Source organism: Chiloscyllium plagiosum, chromosome 2 (assembly GCF_004010195.1).
Source record: "Chiloscyllium plagiosum isolate BGI_BamShark_2017 chromosome 2, ASM401019v2, whole genome shotgun sequence".
NCBI classification, from domain to species: Eukaryota; Metazoa; Chordata; class Chondrichthyes; order Orectolobiformes; family Hemiscylliidae; genus Chiloscyllium; species Chiloscyllium plagiosum.
This window is the reverse complement of record NC_057711.1, coordinates 120,821,893-120,845,715: the sequence shown is the minus strand read 5'-3', so window position 1 is coordinate 120,845,715 and position 23,823 is coordinate 120,821,893. Positions and strand designations below refer to the sequence as shown.

At 40.2% G+C, this 23,823-nt stretch overlaps 1 protein-coding gene across 1 annotated transcript in view; it reads right to left on the bottom strand.

Moving 5' to 3' along the window:
* The window catches only part of cntln (centlein, centrosomal protein), a 469,267-nt gene that overhangs the window by 141,085 nt on the left and 304,359 nt on the right, over window positions 1–23,823 (bottom strand). Inside the window, exon 19 of the mRNA XM_043717668.1 lies at window positions 12,923–13,146. Coding sequence (XP_043573603.1) covers window positions 12,923–13,146 — 224 coding nt within the window. The remainder of the gene's footprint in view (window positions 1–12,922; window positions 13,147–23,823) is intronic.

The following is a 23,823-nucleotide window of genomic DNA, read 5'->3' as shown; positions in this document are numbered from 1 at the left end:
ACCTTACCATTAAGTGTATAAGTCCTGCTAAGATTTGCTTTTCCAAAATGCAGCACCTCGCATTTATCTGAATTAAACTCCATCTGCCACTTCTCAGCCCATTGGCCCTTCTGGTCAAGATCCTGTTGTAATCTGAGGTAACCTTCTTCGCTGTCCACTACATCTCCAATTTTGGTGTCACCTGCAAACTTACTAGCTATTCCTCTTATGCTCACATTCAAATCATTTATATAAATGATGAAAAGTAGCGGACCCAGCATCGATCCTTGTGGCACTCCACTAGTCACAGGCCTCCAGTCTGAAAACAACCTTCCACCACCACCCTCTGTCTTCTACCTTTGAGCCAGTTCTGTAACCTGGATTAATAATGCCACATTTCCTCCTCTTTTACCACCTTCCCTGTTCTTACTGAAACATCTAAACCCCAGAACCTGCAACAACCATTTCTGTCCCTGTTCTACCCATGTCTCAGAAATGGCCACAACATTGAAGTCCCAGGTTCCAACCCATGCTGCAAGTTCGCCCACCTTATTGCGGTTGCTCCTGACACACTTCAAACCACCTTCCTGCCTGCTGTTACGCTCTTGTGACCTTGAAACCTTATTTGTGATCTCACTACTCTCAACCTCCTGTACACTGGAGCTACAATTCAGGTTCCCATCCCCCCGCTAAATGAGTTTAAACCTCCTCGAAGAGCATTAGCAAATCTATCCCCCAGGATATTGGTACTCCTTGGGTTCAGGTATAGACCATCCCATTTGTAGAGGTCCCACCTCCCCCAGATTTAGCTCCAATTATCCAGGTATCTGAATCCCTCCCTCCTGCACCATTCCTGTAGTTATGTGTTCAATTGAGTTTTCATCCCCAGTCTTTTTTTTGTTTAATCTAATTATGTCCTTATTTCTCTCATAAGACACAAGACCCCAATTCTTTTCAACCACTTTTTCTTCTGCACTAACACTGATTACAAAACATTCCAAGTATTCAATCGGATTTCTGCATCTGCTATAGGACAAAAATGGTGTCAAAGAAAACCACAAGTGCACATCTACCAAAAGCTCACAAATCTGACAATTTAACTCTTTTTATCTTCACATATGCTACAGGATCTACTTGGTATTTCTAGCATTCTCTGGTTTTCATCAAGCATCCTTTGTGAAAATGACCCTGTTTCTGATGATCTGCAAAGATAGGGGAAAAATTAGTGAAAGGTCAAGGTTCACTGTCAGAGGAAAACCAAAGGTGAGGTTTGGCTTGATGTACAAGGGATAGAAGTATGATCGCTTAGAGGACTAGACACAGCAGAACATTCAGACTCGCTCTTATCCTTAGCAAACAATAGTGCATGAAAACAAGGGACTGAAAATCTGAAATAAAAGCAGAAAGTGCCGGAGTAACTCTAGATCTGGCAGTATCTGTGGAGAGAGAACAGAGTTAATTGCTGTGGTTCTGTTCGCCGAGCTGGAAGTTTTTGTTGCAAACGTTTCGTCCCCTGGCTAGGCGACATCATCAGTGCTTGGGAGCCTCCTGCGAAGCGCTTCTTTGATGTTTCCTCCGGTGTTTATAGTGGTCTGTCCCTGCCGCTTCCGGTTGTCAGTTTCAGCTGTCCGCTGTAGTGGTTGGTATATTGGGTCCAGGTCGATGTGTTTGTTGATGGAGTTTGTGGATGAATGCCATGCCTCTAGGAATTCCCTGGCTGTTCTCTGTCTGGCTTGCCCGATGATAGTGGTGTTGTCCCAGTCGAATTCATGTTGCTTGTTGTCTGCGTGTGTGGCTACTAAGGATAGCTGGTCGTGTCGTTTCGTCGCTAGTTGATGTTCATGTATGCGGATTGTTAGCTGTCTTCCTGTTTTGAGTCCAATAGGACTCTTCCTGGAACTGACGAGAGCTGTGAAATTATGGTTTTTATGCTTGTGATAGAGGAAGTGGAGGAAGAAGAGAAAGTGGAAGAGATTGTGAGGCTGCCCAGAGCAAAAGACAAAGGTAGTGATAATGGTGGTAAAGGAGTGATAGATATGTAAAATAGATATAAATGTTAAGTGTGAAAAGCAGAAAATGGGTCTGTTATGCTGAGAGCAAAGCCAACAAGATACAGCCTGGAAAAGTTGGGGCATGTAAGGAAAACAAGAACAGAGGTCATACTCTGAAGTTATAAAACTCAGTATTGATCCAAGATGCTGCAGAATGCCCAAACCGAAAATGAGGTGTTGTGCCTCCAGCTTGTGTTAAGTTTTGTTGGGACACTATGGCAAGCCAAGAACAAAATGTTAGCTCTGTTGAACTGCAAGCAACTGGAAGGTTCGGAATATACATCCAGCTAAAGTGGAGGTGTTCCACAAAGTAGGCATTCAGCCTGTTTGGTTTCACCAAATATAAAAGAGATCACGTTGTGAATAATAAATACAGTAGATTAGACTGAAAGATCGACAAGTAGAACATTGCCTCACATGGAAGATGTGTTTGGAGCCTTGGACAGTGAGGGGAAAGTAGGAATGGACAAGTGTTTGATAAGGCGACTGGACTTTTTTTTCTCTCTTTTAGTTTTCAGTAGGCTTGTCAGGAATTTAGAATAGTGATGATGGAGGTTAGGGCAGGTGAATGCTTCTTCCGCAGCATGTGGGAGGTAAGGGTCACCACGAGTATGTCTGCTGACTGGATCTGTGGGAAGTGCACCCAACTTCAACTCCTCAAAAACCACGTTGGGGATCTGGAGATGGAGCTGGATGAACTTCGGATCATTCGGGAGGTGGAGGGGGTTATTGAGAGGAGTCCTAGGGAGGTGGTCACACCTCAGGTACAAGAAAAAGCTAGATAGGTTACTGTCAGGTGATGGAAAGGGAACCAGCAGGCAGTGCAGAGATCTCTTGTGGCCATCAACAACAAATATACTGTTTTGGATACTTTGGGGAGGGAGGGGGCGTGGACTTACCAAGGGTAAGCAACGGGGCACAGGTCTCTGGCACAGAGTCTGTCCCTGTTGCTCAGAAGGGAAGGGGATAGAGGAGCAGAATATTAGTCATTGGGGACTCCATAGTTAGGGGGAACAGAGGGGGTTCTGTGGGAACAAGGAAGACTCATGGTTGGTGTGTTGCATCCCAGGTGCCAGAGTTCGTGATGTCTCTGATTGTGTTTTTGGGATCCTTGCGGGGGAGGGGGAGCAGTCCCACGTCATGGTCCACATAGGCACCAAGGACATAGTTGAAAGAGAGATGGGGATTTAAGTCAGAAATTCAGGGAGCTATGCTGTAAGCTTAGAGCTAGGAAAAACAGAGTGGTTATCTCTGGTTTGTTGCCTGTGCCACGTGTTAGCAAGGCAAGGAATAGGGAGAGAGAGGAGTTGAACATGTGGCTACGGATGGTGCAGGAGGGAGGGTTTTGGATTTCTGGATAAGTGAGGCTCTTTCTGGGGTAGGTGGGACCTCTACAAACACAATGGTCATCATTGGAACCACAAGGGTACCAATATCCGGGGGGGGGGTTGCGAATGCTCTTTGGGTAGGTTTAAACTAATTCAGCAGGGAGATGGGAACCTAAATTGTATTTCAAGTATAGAGGAGGTTGAGAGTAGGGAGGTCTGAAATAATGTTTCAGGGTCTCAAGAGGGCACCAGCAAGCAAAACGTTGGTTTGAAGTGTGTCTATTTCAACGCCAAGAGCATCTGGAATAAGGTGGGTGAACTTGCAGCTATGGGTCAGTACCTGGGATTTCAATGTTGTGGCCACTTCAGAGACATGGGTAGACCAGGGACAGGAATGGTTGTTGCATGTTCTGGGATTTTGGTGTTTCACTAAGAACAGAGAAGATGGTAAAAGACGTGGGGGTTTGGCATTGTTAGTCAAGGACAGTACTGGCTGAGATTTGAAGCAGGAAAGTAGAGGTCACCCTGTTGGAGTTTTCTATCGGTCTCCAAATAGGTCCAGAGATTTAGAAGAAAGAATAGCAAAGATTATTCTGGATAGGAGTGAGAGTGACAGGGTTTTGACTGGGAATACAATAGTTCAAGTATTTTAGATGGGTCAGTTTTTGTCCATTGTGTGCAGGAGGGTTTTCTTACACAGTATGTAGACAAGCCAACAAGGAGAGAGGCCACATTAGATTTGGTACTGGGTAATGAACCTGACCAGGTGTTAGATTTGGAGGTAGGTGAGCACTTTGGTGATAGTGACGACAATTCAGTTATGTTTACTTTAGTGATGGAAAGGGATAGGTATACACCGGAGGGTAAGAGTTACAGCTGGGGGAAAGGAAATTACGATGCGATTAGACAAGATTTAGGATGCATAGGATGGGGAAGGAAACTGCAGGGGATTGACACAATTGAAATGTGGAGCTAATTCAAGGAACAGCTACTATGTATTCTTGATAAGTATGTACCTGTAGTCAGGGAGGAAGCAGGAGCCGTGGTTTACTAATGAAGTTGAATCTCTTGTCAAGAGGAAGAAGGCGGCTTATGTTAAGATGAGATGTAAAGGCTCAGTTAGGGCAATTGAGAGTTACAATCGCCAGGAAACACCTAAAGAGAGAGCGAAGGTGAGTGAAGAAGGGACATGAGAAGTTGTTGGCAGATAGGATCAGGGAAAACCCTAAAGCTTTCTATCAGTATACAAGGGATAAAAGAATGACTGGAGTAAGATTAGAGCCAATCAAGGACAGTAGTGGGAAGTTTTGCATGGAGTCAGAGGAAGTAAGGGAAGGGCTAAATGAATATTTTTTGTCAGTATTCACAATGGAAAAGACAATGTTGTCAAGGAGAATACTGAGAAACAGGCTACCAGACAAGGTGGGATGAGGTTCACAAGGAGGAGGTGTTAGAAATTCTGGAAATTGTGAAAACAGATAAATCCCCTAGGCCGGATTAATCCTAGGTTTCTCTGGGAAGCTAGGGAGGAGATTGCCAAGCCTTTGGCTTTGATCTTTATGTCGTCATTGTCTACAAGAATAATACCAGAAGACTGGAGGATAGCAAATATTGTTCCCTTGTTCATGAAGGGGAGTAGAGAAAACCATGGTAATTATACACCAGTGAGTCTTACTTCAGTTGTGGATAAAGTGTTGGAAAAGGTAACAAGAGATAGGATTTATAATCATCTCGATGGGAATAAGTTGATTAGGGATCGTCAGCATGGTTTTGTGAAGGGTAAATCATGCCTCACAAACCTTATTGAATTATTTGAGAAGGTGACCAAACAGATGGGTGAGGGTAAAGTCATCGATGTGGTGTATATGGATTTCAGTGAGGCGTTTGATAAGATTCCCCATGGTCGGCTACTGCACAAAATACGGATGCATGGGATTGTGGGCGATTTAGCGGTTTGAATTAGAAATCGGTTCGTTGAAAGAAGACAGAAGGTGGTGATTGATGGGAAATGTTTGTCCTGGAGTTCAGTTACTAGTGGTGTATCACAAGGACTGTTTTGGGGCAACTGATGTTTGTCATTTTTTAAACAACCTGGATGAGGTTGTAGAAGGATGGGTTAGTAAATTTGCGGATGACATTAAGGTCAAAACAATTGAAGGATGTGTAGGTTACAGAGGAACACAGATAAGCTGCAAAGCTGGGCTGAGATGTGGCAAGTGGAGTTAATGCAGAAAAGTGTGAGGGGATTCACTTTGGAAGGAGTAAGAGGAATTCAGAGTACTGGGCGAATGATAAAATTCTTGGTTGTGTAGATGAGCAGAGAGATCTCAGTGTCCATGTACCTCAATCCCTCAAAGTTGCCAGCCAGGTTGAAAGAGCTGTTAAGAAGGCATACAGTGTGTTACATTTTATTAGTAGAGGGATCGAGTTTCGGAACGATGAGGTCATGTTGCAGCTGTACAAAACTCTGGTGCAGCAGCACTTGGAGTATTGTGTGCAGTTCTGGTCACTGCATTACAGGAAGGATGTGGAAGCTTTGGAAAGGGTTCAGAGGAGATGTACTAGGATGTTGCGTTATATGGAGGGAAAGTCTTATGAAGAAACGCTGCAGGTTTGAGGTTGTTTTCATTAGAGAGAAGAAGGCTGAGAGGTGACTTAATTAAGACATACAAGATTATCAGAGGGTTAGATTGGGTGAACAGTGAGAGCCTTTTTCCTCGGATGGTGATGGCTAGCACAAGAGGGCATAGCTCCATATTGAGGGGTGATAGATATAGGACAGATATCTGAGGTAGTTTCATTACTCAGAGAGTAGTATGCGTGTGGAGCACGCTGTCTGCAACAGGTGTAGACTTGCCAGCTTTATGGGCATTTAAATGGTCATTGGATAGGCATATGGACAATAATGGAATAGGCAACATCGAGGTCCCAAGGGCCTGTACTGCGCTGTAATGTCCTATGATACAACTTCTACGATCACATGAGAAGTGAGGAAATGCTTGGAGTGATGGAAGAGAGTGGACTAGGGCGTTGTGAATGGCACGGTCCCTGTGGAAGACTGACCTTCCTCGGAATCATACAATTATTTCAATACATTTTCTCACACCTACTTTCTGGAAAGACTCTATTTAATTTTCCCAGTTTCTTCATTTCCATCACATCTGCTTTGATGTTTCAATCACCTATAAATACTGATATCTCTTAATTTATCTTCAAGTAAGAAGCACCCACAACCCCACCACATCTCCAACATTGTGGTTGACAGGGCCCTTGACTGCGACAATCCCATTCCCCACAATTCTGCTCTGCCCTCTTCCCCTTCATCCAAAAACTGTTTCTGGGTTCTCCTTGTCCCAGCACACATATATTCAATGGATCTCTTTCCCCACTTTCACCCTCTTGCTCGATGCCACAAATACATTTCTCTTTTCTGAATAGACTGTTTCTTCCACGATACCCTGGGCTACTCCTCTATCATGCTTAACACCCCACAGAATGTATCCAATCATGTGCATGAGATGCAGCCCTTTAACCTCCTTTCTCCTCCCATCAAAAGCTCCAAACACTCTTTCTCAGAGAAAAACCAACTTTCTTGCACTTCATTCAATTTATTTGCTGTTTATTTCAATTTAGTCACTGTGCTCATGACTCATGGAGCAGTGTCCTCTAAACTATGTATATCACATGTGAACTGGGAGATTGCAGATCAGTTAATCCAAAAGCATGACCCTATCATTTGTCATTTTATATCTCCATCCCACTCCCTCTCTGAACTTTCAGTCCTTGATCCATCATACAAATCACATTGTTCCAATGAAGTTAGAATGGTTATGGTAGGGGATTTTAACTTTCCAAACATAAACTGGGACTTCCATAATGTTAAGGGGTTAGATGGAGAGGAATTTGTTAAGTGTGTACAAGAAAGGTTTCTGATTCTGTATGTGGATGTACCTACTAGAGAAGGTGCAAAACTTGACCTACTCTTGGGAAATAAGGCAGGGCAGATGACTGAGGTGTCAGTGGGGGAGCAGTTCGGGGCCAGCGACATCTATTAGAAATAAAATAGTGACAGAAAAGAATAGACAAGATCTAAAAGTTGAAGTTCTAAATTGGAGGAAGGCCAATTTTGACAGTATTAGGCAAGAACTTTCAAAAGCTGATTGGGTGCAGATGTTCACAGGTAAAGGGGCAGCTGGAAAATGGGAAGCCTTCAGAAATGAGATAACGAGAGTCCAGAGATAATATATTTCTGTTAGGGTGAAAGGAAAGACTGGTAGGTATAGGGAATGAATGACTAAAGAAATTGAGGGTTTGGTTAAGAAAAAGAAGGAAGCATACGTTAGGTATAGACAGGATAGATCGAGTGAATCCTTAGAAGAGTATAAAAGCAGTAGGTATACACATAAGAGAGAAATCAGGAGGGCAAAGTGGGGTCATGAGATAGCTTTGGCAAATAGAGTTAAGGAGAATCCATCGGGTTTTTAGAAATACATTAAGGCCAAAAGGGTAACTAGGGAGAGAATAGGCCCCTCAAAGATCAGCAAGGCAGCCTTTGTGTGGAGCCGCAGAAAATGGGGGAGATACTAAATGAGTATTTTGCATCAGTATTTACTGTGGAAAAGGACATCGGAGATATAGAATGTAGGGAAGTAGATGTTGACACCTTGAAAAATGTCCATATTACAGAGGTGGAAGTGCTGGATGTCTTGAAACGCATAAAGGTGGATAAATCCCCAGGACCTGATCAGGTGTACCCGAGAACTCTGTGGGAACCTAGGGAAGTGATTGCTGGGCCTCTTACTGAGATATCTGTGTAATCGATAGTCATAGGTGAGGTGCCGGAAGAATGGAGGTTGGCTAACGTGGTGCTACTATTTTAGAAGGGTGGTAAGGACAAGCCAGGGAACTATAGACCAGTGAGCCTGACATTGGTGGTGGGCAAGTTGTTGGAGGGAATCCTGAGGGACAGGATGCGCATGTATTTAGAAAGGCAAGGACTGATTAGGGATAGTCAACATGGCTTTATGTGAGGGAAATCATGTCTCTCAAACTTAAAATTGAGTTCTTTGAAGAAGTGACAAAGAGAATTGATGAGGGCAGAGCGGTAGATGTGACCTATATGGTGAGCAAGGTTAGATCTCATGGATTACAGGGAGAACTCACCATTTGGATACACAACTGGCTCAAAGGTAAAAGACAGAGGGTGGTGGTGAGGGTTGTTTTTCAGACTGGAGGCCTGTGACCATTGGAGTGCCACAGGGATTGGAGCTGGGTCCACTACTTTTCATCATTTATATGAATGATTTGGATGTGAGCTTAAGAAGTATAGTTAGTAAGTTTGCTGATGACACCAAAATTGGAGGTTAGGTTAGATTAGATTACTTACAGTGTGGAAACAGGCCCTTCGGCCCAACAAGTCCATACCGACCCGCCGAAGCGCAACCCACCCAGACCCATTCCCCTACATTTACCCCTTCACCTAACACTACAGGCAATTTAGCATGGCAAATTCACCTAATCTGCACATTTTTGAACTGTGGGAGGAAACCGGAGCACCCGAAGGAAACCCACGCAGACACGGGGAGAATGTGCAGACTCCACACTGACAGTTGCCCGAGGCGGGAATTGAACCCAGGTCTCTGGCACTGTGAGGCAGCAGTGATAACCACTGTGCCACCGTGCCGCCCGAGGTGTAGTGGCCAGCAGAGAAGGTTACCTCAGATTACAACGGGATCTTGATCAGATGGGCCAATGGGCTGAGAAGTGGCAGATGGAGTTTAATTCAGATAAATGCAAGGAGCTGCATTTTGGAAAAGCAAATCTTAGCAGAACTTAGATAGGATAGTGAAGAAGGTATTTGGTATCCTTTCCTTTATTGTTCGGAGTATTGAGTACAGGAGTTGGGAGGTCATTTGTGGCTGTACAGGACATTGGTTAGACAACTTTTGGAATATTGCATGTAATTCTGGTCTCCTTCCTATTGGAAAGATGTTGTGAAACTTGAAAGGGTTCAGAAAAGATTTACAAGGATATTGCCAGCATTGGAGGATTTGAGCTATATGGAGAGGCTGAACAGGCTGGGGCTGTTTTCCCTGGGAGGCTGAGGGGTGACCTTATAGAGGTTTACAAAATCATGAGGGACATGGATAGGGTAAATAGACAAAGTCTTTTCCTGGGATGGGGGAGTCCACAACTAGAGGGCGTAGGTTTAGGGTGAGAGGGGAAAGATATAAAAATGACCTCAGGGGTAACTTTTTCATGCAGAGGGTGGTACATGTATGGAATGAGCTGCCAGAGGAAGTGGTGGAGGCTGGTACAATTGCAACGTTTAAAAGGCATCTGGATGGGTATATGAATAGGAAGGGATTGGAGGGCTATGGGCCACATGCTGATTGGTGGGACTAAATTGGGTTAGGATATCTGGTCGGCATGGACGAGTTGGCCCGAAGGTTCTGTTTCTGTGCTGTACATCTCTATGACTCTAAGTTCAACATAAGTTTGAGATCCAGAAGAGCATCTTTCATTAAGAACTTCACAGACTTGCAGACTCAACACTGAGGTCAACAAACATAACCACTTTCCACAGTTACTTTCTTTCTTATTAACTTTTTTGGGGTTTTTTTCGTGGTTATTGTTGCTACTGATCCCCTGTTCTCATCTATGACTCCTCTAGACAGATGCTTTGTTCCTTTCCTTGACCAATTGTTCTTGTGCTTTGAAATTGAGTCTCTCTTGCCTCCCACTCTCCCAAAGGTTTTCCTTTTTGGTCTATTCTCTTTTTCCCTGCTATGATTCAAAATGGTCACATTTCAAAGTACTTCTAATTCTAATGGGAATTAATCTTTAATCTGAACTTTTCCTTATGATTCATAGGTGCTGCCAGATTTGTTCAGCATTTCAATGTTTATAACATTCACAAACCATTTCATTAGTCATCAAATAATCAACTTTCAACTTCAGTGTGCAACAGTTGTGTGACAGCTATACTTTGAAGTAGAGATAGAAGGGTCATGAAGAGAAAGGGTGGTTAAGAAAGTCAAAATGCTCTTCATCTGCACAAAGTCATATATAGTCAGTATCTCAAATAAGCTCACCCTGTCTAACACCTACTGCTTGGCTTCACATGCCAATCTTGTTTAGAGCTGTGGGCAGAGGTGAAGTCATGAATGTGGTGCCTCAAAAACAGTCAGCTCTGGGCAACCACTTCTTGCTACCCTTGGTTGGCTGCTAGCCAGAAGGAGGAATATTCTGATTTTATATGCCCAAATCATGGCTCATGTTACATTCATCCCATGCATGTGCCAGGCAACGAACCTCGCCAAAAAGAAAGAATCAAAGCATCAATTTTTGATATTCAGCGTTATTGTCATTTCTCCGTCCCCGACTATCAATGTCCTCGGGATTACCATTGACCAGAAACTCAACGCAATGGATAAAAGAGCAGGCTATGAGTAATAACCTGACTCTCCAAAGCTGGTTCACCAACTATAAGGCACAAGTCAGGAGTGTGATGGAATACTCCTCACTTGCCTGAATGAGTGCAGTTCCAGCAACATTCAATTGAGTGGCACCATACCCACAAGCATCCATTTCCTCCAAAACCGATGTTCAGTAGCAGCAGTGTGTACTATCAACAAAATGCACTGCAGAAATTTGCCAAAGGTCGTTAGACACACCTTCAAGTCCATACCACTAGGAGCACAAGGGCAGCAGACACCTGGGAACACCATAATCTACAAGTTTTCCTCCGAATCGTTCACCATCCTGACTTGGAAAAATATTACCGTGCTTTCATTGTCGCTGAGTCAAGATCCTGGAATTCCCTCCCGAAGGGTATTGTAGGTCTACCTACACCACATGGGCATCAGCGATTCAAGAAGGTAGCTCACCACCATCTTCTCAACACTGACATCCCAAAAGCGAATGAATTTTTAAAAATCCAGGACAAAGTAACCCATGTGATTGTCACCACATTTACCAACATTCACCTCCACCATTGATGTACCATCCAAAAGATTCCCGCAGAAATTCACAAGGCTCCTCCAACAGCACCTTGAAAACCCACAACTACTACAATCGAGAAGGACAAAATCAGCAGATGTATGGGAACATCACCTGCAAGCTCCTCACCAAGCCACTTACTGTCCTGCCTTGGAAATATATTGCTGTTCCTTCAGTTCACTTGGTCAAAATCCTAACAGCAATACAGGTCTACCTGTACAAAATGAACTGCAGCTGTTCAAGAATGCAGCTCACCATCACCTTCTTAAGGGTATCAAGAGATGAGTATTACATGCTGGCGCAGTCAGCGAAGACCACATTTTATCAATATATAAAAGAAAGAAACCTCTGCCTTAAAACAATCTCAAAATTTGAAAACAGGATAAAGTTATTGTAGGATAAACGAGCTTGCTCCACTGCCAATGCCTTCATCCATCATTGTACAGTGACATCACATGTAATAATTGCAATTGGATCTGCAACTCAAGATTTTGTTCAAGGCCATTTATGAGACAACTCCAACATTGATGATGAACAACCGACCATCGTTGTCACCAAGCATTCACCGAAATGACAGGAAAATCTATCATAATTTGAAGTCGTAGAAAGTTTTGGGTACAGTAGCTTCACATTCAAGGTGCAACATTTCTATGGAAAATGAAAAACTATTTGTCAGCATTTTGAATGCTTACCTCTACGGATCTCACTGGAATAGACCCTGCTCTGCTAACAAAAAGGTCTCCAATTTACTCAACAGAATATATTGGGAATCATGGCTTTGTTATGGACTGGAACTGAATCCGAGACCATCCAATCCGAGAGCACCCAACACTCAGTGGAGATGCTTTGGGAGAGACAATGCAGAAAGAAACCAGAAAGTGTTTGTCTGGATTCTGCATGTTATATTCAAAGAATGTCATTATTTTCAATGAGAATAGTCTGCGTATTAAACATTTTCCCTTTGACATATTCTCTCCTTTACAAGTTAGTGTGACAATTACATTTGTTTGCTCACTTTAACTGTGTTTGGTTTTTCCAGGGAAGACAAATCTAGGGTAAAACTATTTAGGGAACTGTTTTATTTTAGATTATTGAGTCTGTCAAGTCCCAATTGAAAGTAATGTTCCTCTTATCAAACTCTGAATTAATTTATGAAATTAAATCAAACAAAAACATTATTAATGACTTCAGTCATTTATCCACAAAATTTACTATATACCAAAGAATATGAACATCTTGGAACTAGATGGTGTTGCTCACAGCAATGTCCTACAGCCATAATATTGAGACTTCATAATTTTCCAGTGATTGAACAGGATCTAATTTCAGTGAAGGCTGTATCAGTTTTTCAATTTACATTACATATTATACAATACATTGCATGATTAAATGTTAATATTGATTTGGATAAGCACAGTAAATCAGTATACAGGACCATGATCTATTAGTATAATAGCATTGAGCTTGGTGGACCAGATAGCTTGTAACACTGTAATACACAGCTCCAAACTGCTATTATCATACAGCTGTAACCACTCAATCTATACCTAACTTTAAACATACCTGAATTGTCTGTTTGTTGACTTGAAGTTTCTGGTTCACCGAAGTCAACTGGGCTGTTAATTTTTGATTGTTCTGCTTCAGTTCATTGACAGCATTTAAGGCTGCTTTTTTTCCATTCTGAGTAACAGCAATTTGTTGCTGCAGTGATATGAGACGCTGCTGTAAGGCAATGATCGAAATACTTTGCTTTGGTAGGGCAAGCATTCTAGTCTTCTGTTTCCTCACTATAGTTTAAAACAAAGAAAATAGATGTTATTAATATGAAACACTATTCCCCTATTAGCGATTTTTCAGAAGATTTGTAGTTCAGGTTGATGATAAGTATGTTAAGTTAGCTCGCTGAGCTTAAAGGTTTGTTTTCAGACATGCATCACCATACAAGATAACATCATCAGTGAGATCTTTGGTGAAGCGCTGGTGGTATGTCCTGTCTCTCTATTTATAGGTCTTGATTTCTCAAGATAGGTGATGTAATTTCCGATTCTTTTTTTCAAGGGAAGGTAGATAGGGTCTAAATTAATGTGTTTAATTGATGGTGTTCTGGTTAGAATGCCATGCCTCTAAGAATTCTCATGCGTGTCTTTGTTTCACCTGTCCTAGGATGTGCGTGTTGTCCCAGTCAAAGTGGTATCCTTTTTTGTCTGTATGTATAGAAACTAGATAGTGGGTCATGTCTTTTGGTGGCCAGTTAGTGTTCATGTATCCTGGTAGCAAGTTTCCTGCTAGTTTGTCTGATGTAGTGTTTTTTTTACAGTTCTTGCATGGTATCTTGTAAATGATGCTTGTTTTGCTGGTGGTATCTAATGGATCCTTTAGGTTCATTAGTTGCTGTTTAAGTGTGTTGGTAGGTTTGTGGGCTACCACGATGCCAAGGGGTCTGAGTAGTCTGGAAATCATTTCTGATATGTCTTTGATGTAAGGTAATGTGGCTAAAGTTTTTGGTTGCATTGTGTCTGCTTGTTTGGGTTTGTTTCTGAATAATCAGCAGATTGTGTTTATGGGTACCCGTTTTCTTGAAAAAGTTGTATAGATATTTTTCGTCTGCTTTTTGTAATTCTTGGGTGCTGCAGTATGATGTAGCTCATTGAAATAATTTCTTGATGCAGCTCCGTTCGTGGCTGTTAGGATGATTGCTTCTGAAGTTAAGTATTTCGTCCATGTGTGTTGTTTTACCGTAGATGCTGGTTTAAAGCTCTGTGTTAACTGTACGTTCAACTGCCACATCTAGGAATGAGAGTCTGTTGTCATTCTCCTCCTCTTTTGTGAATTTTATGCCTGTCAGGATATTGCTGATGGTGTTGTATGTCTCCTTTAATTTGTTCCGTTTTGTGATGACAAAGATGTCATCTACGTAGCGGACTCAAGTTTGGGGTGGATACTTGAGGGAAGCTTGTTCAAGTCTCTGCATTACTGCTTCCACTATGAGCCCTGATATTGGTGATGTTAGGTGTTCCATTAACTTGTTTGTCGGTTTTGTCATTGAATGTGAAACCAGAGTCTACAGAAGAACAACACACACGGACCAAATACTTAACTTCAGAAACAATCACCTCAACACCCACAAACGGAGCTGCCACCAGGATACATGAACACCGATGGGCCACCAAAAGACACGAACCATTGTCACTAGTTTCTGTACATACAGACAAAGAAGGATACCACTTTGACTGGGACAACACACACATCCTCGGACAGATGAAACAAAGACACACACGAGAATTCTGAGAGACATGGCATTCTAACCAGAACGCCATCAATAAACACATTCATTTAGACCCTATCTACCTTCCCTTGAAAAAAAGAACCGGAAATTACATCACCCACCTTAAGAAGCCAAGATCTATAAATAGAGACGGGACATACCACCAGCACTTCCAGAGATTCTCACTGATGATGTTACCTCATATGGTGATGAAACATCTGAAAACAAGTTATTTTTCTCCAACAGGGACTCAACATTCTCCACAGCTGAAAAAAAATCCAACATGCGATACTGAGAGGAATAAAAAGAGTACAATGCAAAAGAATGAAAGTAAAGAAACTCATAACAAATTCTCCAGTCAATTACTTTGAAAGCTGCAATTAAATTATTTGATTCTTTAAATATTAAATCACCCATTACTTAAACATTAATCTCCCCATTAAAAAATACATTCTTTGGACTTGAATTTGGATAGCACTTTTAATGTCGGAAAAAGTCCACAAGTAGTTCACAGCGGCGTAACTAATGGCCAAAGGTGGAAAGATTATAAGGGATAGCGTAAATCCAAGTCAAACAGATTAGTCTTAAGGATACAGAGGGGTAGAAGGGCTTGATGTGACTGAGGTTCCAGACTGGGATCTTCACAATTAAGAGTACAGTTCTACTGGATGCATGAATGGTGAACAGGAGTTGATAGTATTGACATCAAAGGAATAAAGACATTTAAAGGGTTGAAATTAGAGTGCTCCGTAAAGTTACAGAAAGGGAGGGGTGATAATTTGCATGAATTTAAACATGAATTTTAAAAATGAAATGTTGAGGAATTGGGAACAAATGCAAAGCTTTGAGGATAGGTATGATAAACAAGCATTCCTTTCTATAAACAGGATACAGGGAGATTGTCTCAAATAAGCTGAACTTTGCAGAGAATAGAGAAACAGCTAGCAGATCTTAAAGTAAAAGAAAGCAATATTACCAAAGCGAAAATAAACTGACTTGTGAGGGAGAATAAAGTGTGGCAAGCTCAGATCAATGTCAAACAGGGGATCACAGATGTAAGCAGGCTGGATTATTCTGTGGCACTAGCTGAAGAGGGAGTTGAAATTGGTGGCAATGGTAGAGTTTTGAATAGACACAAAATGGCCTGATTCTTTTCAGTATAAAACTGGAAATGTTTATGACGTATCTAAGTCAGGAGAATAAATCATATAGCACACAATGGAGCTGAAGAGTAATGATAGGAAGGTAGAGCTGGGTGCTGAAATCAAACTCATGACGTTACATGATGTTGCAGAGGGGCAGAAAGCGGAGACAGCCCAAGGATGTATTTCAATGAGTTTATGGACTCTCAAGGCGATGGTACATGCTATGAAGAGAAAACCCTCACAATCAATCTGCATCTAAGAGTGAAATCAAAAAATAGATTAGTTGCACTGAGCTGAATAGCAGAGAAGATGCTTTGAAGATGATTATGCAGTGGCTGCACTGCTAGTTTGACAGCATCACAAGTACAGAATTCATACACATGGGTTCCACTTTCCTTTTGGCACTTTCACTTTTGACGAGGGAAATGGGAACAAAATAATTCCACGCGTTTCAGGGTCAGTAACTGGAAGTTATGAATGTATTATCACTGAAAGGAAGAGGAGAGATTAGAGTTTCAGTTCAAAAAGATATCCTTATCATTTTTACTCGTGCACGATACTGCTCTTTATCTGGGCATTCGTAGCTGCCCTCTAAACTTTCACTCTCTGTAAAAGTGAGCTCATCCAGAACTCTGCTGCTTGCATCCTAACTCACACTAAGTCATACATGCTCTCTGAACCCTACTGGCTTCCAGTCCATCAACGGCTCAATTTTAAAATTCTTCAAATCATTATGTATCCTCCACTGCCTTGTCTTTTGTTACTTATGTAACTTCTCCATCACTATGAGACTTTGAGTTAATTGCACTACATTAATTCTGGTCTCTTGAACATCCTTGATCTTTATCACTACATCAGCAGTGGCCATGCCTTCGGCTCAAAGCTCTGAAACCCCTTCCCCAAACCTCAATACCTCTCATTTCTTCTTTAACATTCACTTTGAAACCTATCTCTACAACCAACCTTTTCATTATCTATCTAATATCAGCAATGTACCATAATGTGAAATTTTGCCCATGGGGATGGCCTCAACTGGGACCTTGGGTTCATGCCACACTACAGGTGACCCCACTGTACTGCATCACACACCCCCAACACACACTCTCTTACACAAGCTCTCTCTCATATGCTCACATATACAAACCCTCACACGCACCCTCTCACAAACGTATACCTCTTTACACTCACACACATAGACATACACACACACACTCTCACAAACACTCATACCCCTAAACACACACGCACGCACACATATATAAGTTTGTGGGGTGAATTTATACTTGCAGAATTACACTTTATTTTGCTCAAAAAACTGCATGAATCATTGTAAGATTCTCTAAGTCCATTTTTTAGAAATAGAATCAGTCTGAACATTGGGGCACAGACAGCCTTACACAGGGCACCTCACACCTTCAATGCATTATCTGGGCCGAATTGACACATACTGTTAAAGTTCACTTGAGAATGTAATTTAAAAACAAGTTCTCGGATTTACATATGAAAGAACTGAAACCAACGTGGTCATTCTAAAAGATGAGAGACTTAACAAACAATCCAGGTCTTTTTCAATATATAATTTCAGTTGCATCACACTATAAACTTTTGCTATAAATTCTGTGTCTTACGATCTTATGCTCCACAACCACCTGATGAAGGAGCAGTGCTCTGAAAGTTAGTGCTTCCAAATCAACTTGTTGGACTATAACCTGGTGTTGTGTGACTTTTTAACTTTGAATAACTATGCAATCCTAATTTCTATAACTCTCACTTTTTCCCTTACAGAAACACCTTTCTACAGATATTAGATAAAGAATTTCTTCTACCAAATTATAACAAACATGATTGCAAGAACTACCAATACTATGAATATAGCTAACTTTAGTATCGCACAGATATCAGCATGAACATCCCTGATCAAAGAAATTCTCTTGACATTATTAACTAATCTGACTTACATATGTGGAGTACATTGCCCCTTTTGTGTCAGTCAGATTACACAGCCATGTTGCTCATGTGATGACCTTCAAGGTAATGAAGTATCATAACCTTGTGTTGGGAATTCAAATATAAACATTTGTGGATAACTGGAATATATGGAATTGTTTGGTCACTTTTTGGATTGAAAAGAATTTTTAACCATGTGTTTTCTTGGAAGTGAAGTTAATAGTTTAAGTCAAAGGTGGCTTACCTACTTCATACAGAAATCAAATTATTTTGGGGAGAAAACAAACAAAGCTTTTAAGGAGATAAAAAATTATGTTTGTGGCCATTAATTGCCAGAAAACCTGGTTTCCTAAAAACTTTGGGTGCTCTCTGCTGATGGTTCCCAGCAATCTTTTCAGGATTTAGTTTTCTGTTTTCATAAATCTAAGCAGTCGTAAGAAAGAAAACGCCTCGAACTGTAAGTCTTCCCGTCTCTCAAAATTTTCTAAGAACTTGAAAAAGGTTTCCAGACACCAATATTTCTTACTACTTTTAAAATCATAAAATGTGAACTCTTGCCACTTTGCCTCTTGATTTCAATCTGAACTGAAGATCAGTTTACAACTGTCAGCATTTCAATTTCATCAGCAAGAAACCCAGTGGGCATCCAAAGCCAAAAATTCCATCCTTGTAGAGGTGGTTTCTTCTTAACTTTTGAAAAAAAATCTACTCTCTGCAGAGACTATTGGTTTTTGTGTTGTGTGAATTCGGCTGTATTTGAGGTTAAGGCACTATAGTTCTAATTCCAGATCATAAGTTCAGTATTAACCAGTGTTTCCAATTTGTTTTAAGAATAAATTTTGTGTTAAATAAACAGATAAATTTGAGTTCATTAAAGAAGCCTGATGAAAGTCTCTTTTATTTTGGATGCTCATTCTAAAGTAAATAAATTGGACATTTTGGTGATTGAATCAACACATTTATATTAAAAGGCATGGAGCTTGATTAACAGTGCATTGCTCTTATAAAAATTGTAATATTAGGGATGCTAGGAGGTGCTTTTACTGTATAGATTCCCACGTTCTCCCAGACAATCTCTCAGAATCCTGGTCAGGCATGACATTTTATCAAAAGAAAACAGAAATTTCTGGAGAAACCCAACAGGGCTGGTAGCATCTGTAGAGAGAAACCGAGTTAACATTTGAAGTCCAGACACCCTTCTTCAGACTCAAAGAAAAGATTCATTTTTATACATTATTATGCTATAGTCTGGTCTATGCTTTAATACAAATATTCTCCATCACTGGAAAGGAATGTTTTGCTCACATAAATATTCATGATTCAAATGGTATCAATCCTTTTGATGTCCTAATGTTTAATATGATCGCTATTCCATTTTAGGGAAACATTTAAGGCACATTTACCCTAAGTTTGTAATGTGCACTCGATTATATGATATTGCATGTGTTTTCATATGTACTTTATCAGTTTGGAGGTTGGATTGAAGACCAGACTGAAGACTATGAAGAGATGAGACCAAATATGAAAAACTAGCACGTAATTTTCATATGCTCATTAACTAATTCCCTGCCACTTCACATTTCATAATAAGTTAAATGACCAACGAACCCATTGTGGCATGAACACAGACACAACTCTGCAGTGCTGGACTAACTAGAATCAATCATTTCTCCTTCAGGCTGTATGTTTTTACATCTCACTTCAGAATTAGAAACAGCAAGAAAGATACAGAGCAAGAAAGAGAGAGAGTGCAAACAAGAAAGCAAATGGGACAGAGAAAGAGAGACATAATGACTTTCAATGTCTCCCATCCTCTGCTGTGTGTTAACGATTAGCATGGTCAGAAGCAACGTTGCCAGTAAGAATGAGAAATCCTCCTAATTGGGTATAGAACCAATGATCATCTTTGAAACTAGGTGCCCTTCTGAGTGCATTGTTGCATTTAAAGGGTGAACGGTCATTGATTGGGATCAATAATCCTGTACAATCTGAAAATTAATGTAATATGTGCAAATGGAAAATTTTCTGTTTGTTTCATCCAAAATTCCTTTTAATGGGGTCCAGCACGCTATAATAATTTGTAATTAATTCTTTGTAAACAAAATGTAACCTTGCATCAATGCCATAATAGAAACTAAAATCCTTCCCAAAATAAATAGGTAAAATTTCCAACTTGTTACATTCTTGATGGTGCTCAATAACCAGGAGTGATAGTTTCAGTCAATTTCGATGTTAATTTTACACAAACCAATACAGCTCCAAAACAATGTCATTTAACTCCAATTGGATAAACTCCATAATCTCAAAAGATAAAGAACTCAGATTCCTTAACCATTTATGTCCACACTTATCTTTGTACTTAGGGTCTGGTTTGAAGGTAATATTCATTGAGGTCTTTCTGGACGATGTTTCCTTGCTTATATTGACATCTGCTCTATGTATCTTGGTAGGAGAGGAGCATACATTAATGAGGTGTATTGATTTTGAACTTATGATTGCTTTGCAAATTATTACCAAAAGTGTTGTCCATCTTACATTATGAGAAGATAATCCTATTTATCCATAATTAAATTAAGTTGAGAACAGAACAATAATCTATCAATCCTTCATTCAATCCCATTCTCCTTTCCACAATAATCTATTCAGTTACTTCTTAAAGCTTTCATTTTGGTTCTGCTTTTACTACAAAGAATTTAAAATTTAATTTAAATCTATAAATTTTCCTAATAATTCAACCTTTCTAACATTAACTTTGACACAGGCTTATCTTTTGCTTCTGCATAATGCTAAAAGATAGAGATCAGATCTCAGAGAATATTTTTAGAGTACATCACTGAATGTTCTATTCCATAGAGATAGAAAACTAATATTACTGTTATTTGTATTCTAATAGAGGCTATTTCTGAAACATCATTGAACAGTGAAGTCCTATTCTTGATGTTGACATGGTAAGCTAATCGCATCCACCTTTGAAAGGCAGGCTATTTAGAGTGGGTAATGAGAGTGAATTGCTGGCAAACCACAAGATCATAGAAACCCATTTCTATAACTAACAATTAGCAATGTAATACATTTGGAAACCCTGCATTCAAAAATGCTGTTCAATTGACCATTAAAGTAATTATTATGCTCATTTAGTGTTGCAAAAAGTAAGTACTTACGTAACTGTTGTGAATCCCAATTAGTGAAAATTTCATAGTTCATTGCAGGTACAAGTCAACATGTTTGTGAATGCAATATTTAAAATTCTCCCATCCTCTTTCATAATCATTTCCTCTGCATTTGGGATTTGCATTGGCTCTCTTTTATGCATCATTTCCAAAATAACTAAATATTTGCTCCCAAAATTGAAAATGCTATTCTAAATATGATCTGAGCAACATAAAGCTAAGGCATAACTCATATTAACTTGGATTCCATCAACCTTAGTGTTGACATTCTATCATACTACTTACTTTCATAAAATTATTTTGTCACCAAAACAGAAAGTTTTGTCAGTGCTGAACTGCTAATAAAAAAGCAATGTCTGTACTGCTATCTGAGTCCATAAGGAGTAGACCACTGATTTTCTTGAGCCAAGGTACAAATGTCAGGATTAATTTGGGGAGTGCTTCAAATATCACTGAACAACATAACTCTGCACAGTAGCTAAACTTTTGGCAGCCAAGAGAAGACAGGCAGCAACAATGAGCAATAGAAGAGAATATTTACCAAACTGTCAGAGGACATATTTTCCCAAAGAATCGGACAATCAACAATGGTATTCATGCAAGTTGTAATATATAATGCGTTCAGTGAGTGCATGAAACCACTATAAAGGACCTGTTACAGTAAATCAAGGTATATAAAAGTCGACCTTTAAAGTCTCAGAAAATCCATCCAAAAAAAAGTGAACTTGTAGGTCATGTAAAAAATGTGAACTGCCTGGGCTTATTTTGCTGTAGTTGGTCACCATTTTAAAGTGTACAAAAAAAGTCAATTCAAATTAAATCCAGGCAATACATTTTAATGAATGAGTTAATTCCACAAAGCTACATTTAAACACTGTGATAAGAATGTTATTTATTTGTGGGAACCTCTTGACCTTATTGGTTACATGGGATCAGAATATGTCTCATATTAATAAACTACATTCTTTGCATAGGTCATCAGGATTATACACATTATCAATCAATTCTCATCTATCCAGATGTTATCATAACCATGCACAAAAGCTCCTAACAGATTTTCAACATGTTTATGCTTGAAAATTACCACAGCCTTTTAATTTTGTTGCATTGACTATGCGAGCTCGTAGCACATAAAATTTACAATCTTGCGTCCAGCAATTTTCATCAGAACTGTTTTTGAATCTGTTTAGCATAAAATTGTTTGTGGTGAATTGCCAATGAGACAATGGGTATTGATGATTTTGGCACTGTTTGATTAATTACTAGAAACAGGTAAATTTTGGTATATTGAGGTTGTTTGGTAGCCTCTGAGTCATCTTGGTCTTCTGTTCTAACACTGGATAATTTTGATCTATAAAGTAAGTGCACCAATTAATTATTGCATTAAGATTTTACAGGACATATGAAGGGTTTACAGGGTTTGATTTGGTACATACATTATATTTCTGTGGCAAGGAAACTAATTTGGCAGTTTTATAAAATCCATTTTGATACATGCTGGTACCAGTGGCTGGTCCCTGTACACATGGTGCATCTGGTCTTGGCATCGCTTCAAAGAGGATTCCTTCTTCTTGCATTCTCAAATCATTTCTCACTAACTCTGAATTCCTTCGCTGCAGCATAATTATTTCAACGTTAGCAAATGTCATAATGCTTAGCTTGAATCCAGTTTTATGCTTCACGCCAAAAGATCCATTTTGATTTGTCATTTGCCACCAAAAGATTTATGTGTGTGGACATTATCATGGCAACACAGTCCATACCACTTGCTTAAATCAATGCACAGACATATGAGGTGAGAAATTGAGGCCGAATACAAGTGTAATATTTCTGAGCAAAATCAATTGTGAGGGGGAAGCTATATGCAAAATAGAAGCCTATTTGTGAATTGTGAAACCAAGAAAATGGGCTCTTTTTTTTACTCTGGGCCAACTTATACACCACAAACTACTGGTATCTGTACTCGATATGTTGAGTGATTTGTTCATCGCTGTCCTATCACACAGCTCATATCAGCACTCAAACACATTTATTCCCACCTAGTTTAATCTGTGTTATTGAAAAGTATCTCTTGGGGCAGGTTGAGTATCAGTGTCAATAAAATGTGGGCTTACTAGGTTTGTGCCTACCACGTGTTCCCTGTGACAGAACGGAATACGGCAAACGCTCATACTTGAATAATGACTATTTAGAGGAAGTACAGGGGTCTGTGAAACCAATGACCTGGAGATAAAAATAAAACAAACAAATCTGAAAAATCTATGTCCTGAAACCTTAATGATTAAAAACACACACAGGAAGTTTGACAAAATGCAGGCATAATATTCAAACTATTGCTCATTAATTTAAATATCTGTAGTATTGACCCTTCTTTTCTAGCTTAAATTGAAATCATCTTTTGGGTTTAACTACCTTTGCCTCTTTCTATTCTGGTTAACATCTTCCTTTCAAAAATGCTGTTCATTTCTCTGCACAATTTCCAAAGTTGGTCATATACTGTAAAAGTCTTTGAGGAGAAAGTGAGGTCTGCAGATGCTGCAGATCAGAGCTGAAAATGTGTTGCTGGAAAAGCGCAGCAGGTCAGGCAGCATCCAGGGAACAGGAGAATCGACGTTTCGGGCATAAGCCCTTCTTCAGGAATGAGGAAAGTTTGTCCAGCAGGCTAAGATAAAAGGTAGGGAGGAGGGACTTGGGGGAGGGGCGTCAGAAATGTGATAGGTGGAAAGAGGTCAAAGTGAGGGTGATAGGTCAGACTGGGGTGGGGGCAGAGAGGTCAGGAAGAAGATTGCAGGTTAGGAAGGCAGTGCTGAGTTCGATGGATTTGACTGAGACAAGGTGGGGGGAGGGAGAATGAGGAAACTGGTGAAATCCGAGTTCATCCCTTGTGGTTGGACGGTTCCTAGGTGGAAGATAAGGCGCTCTTCCTCCAACCGTCGT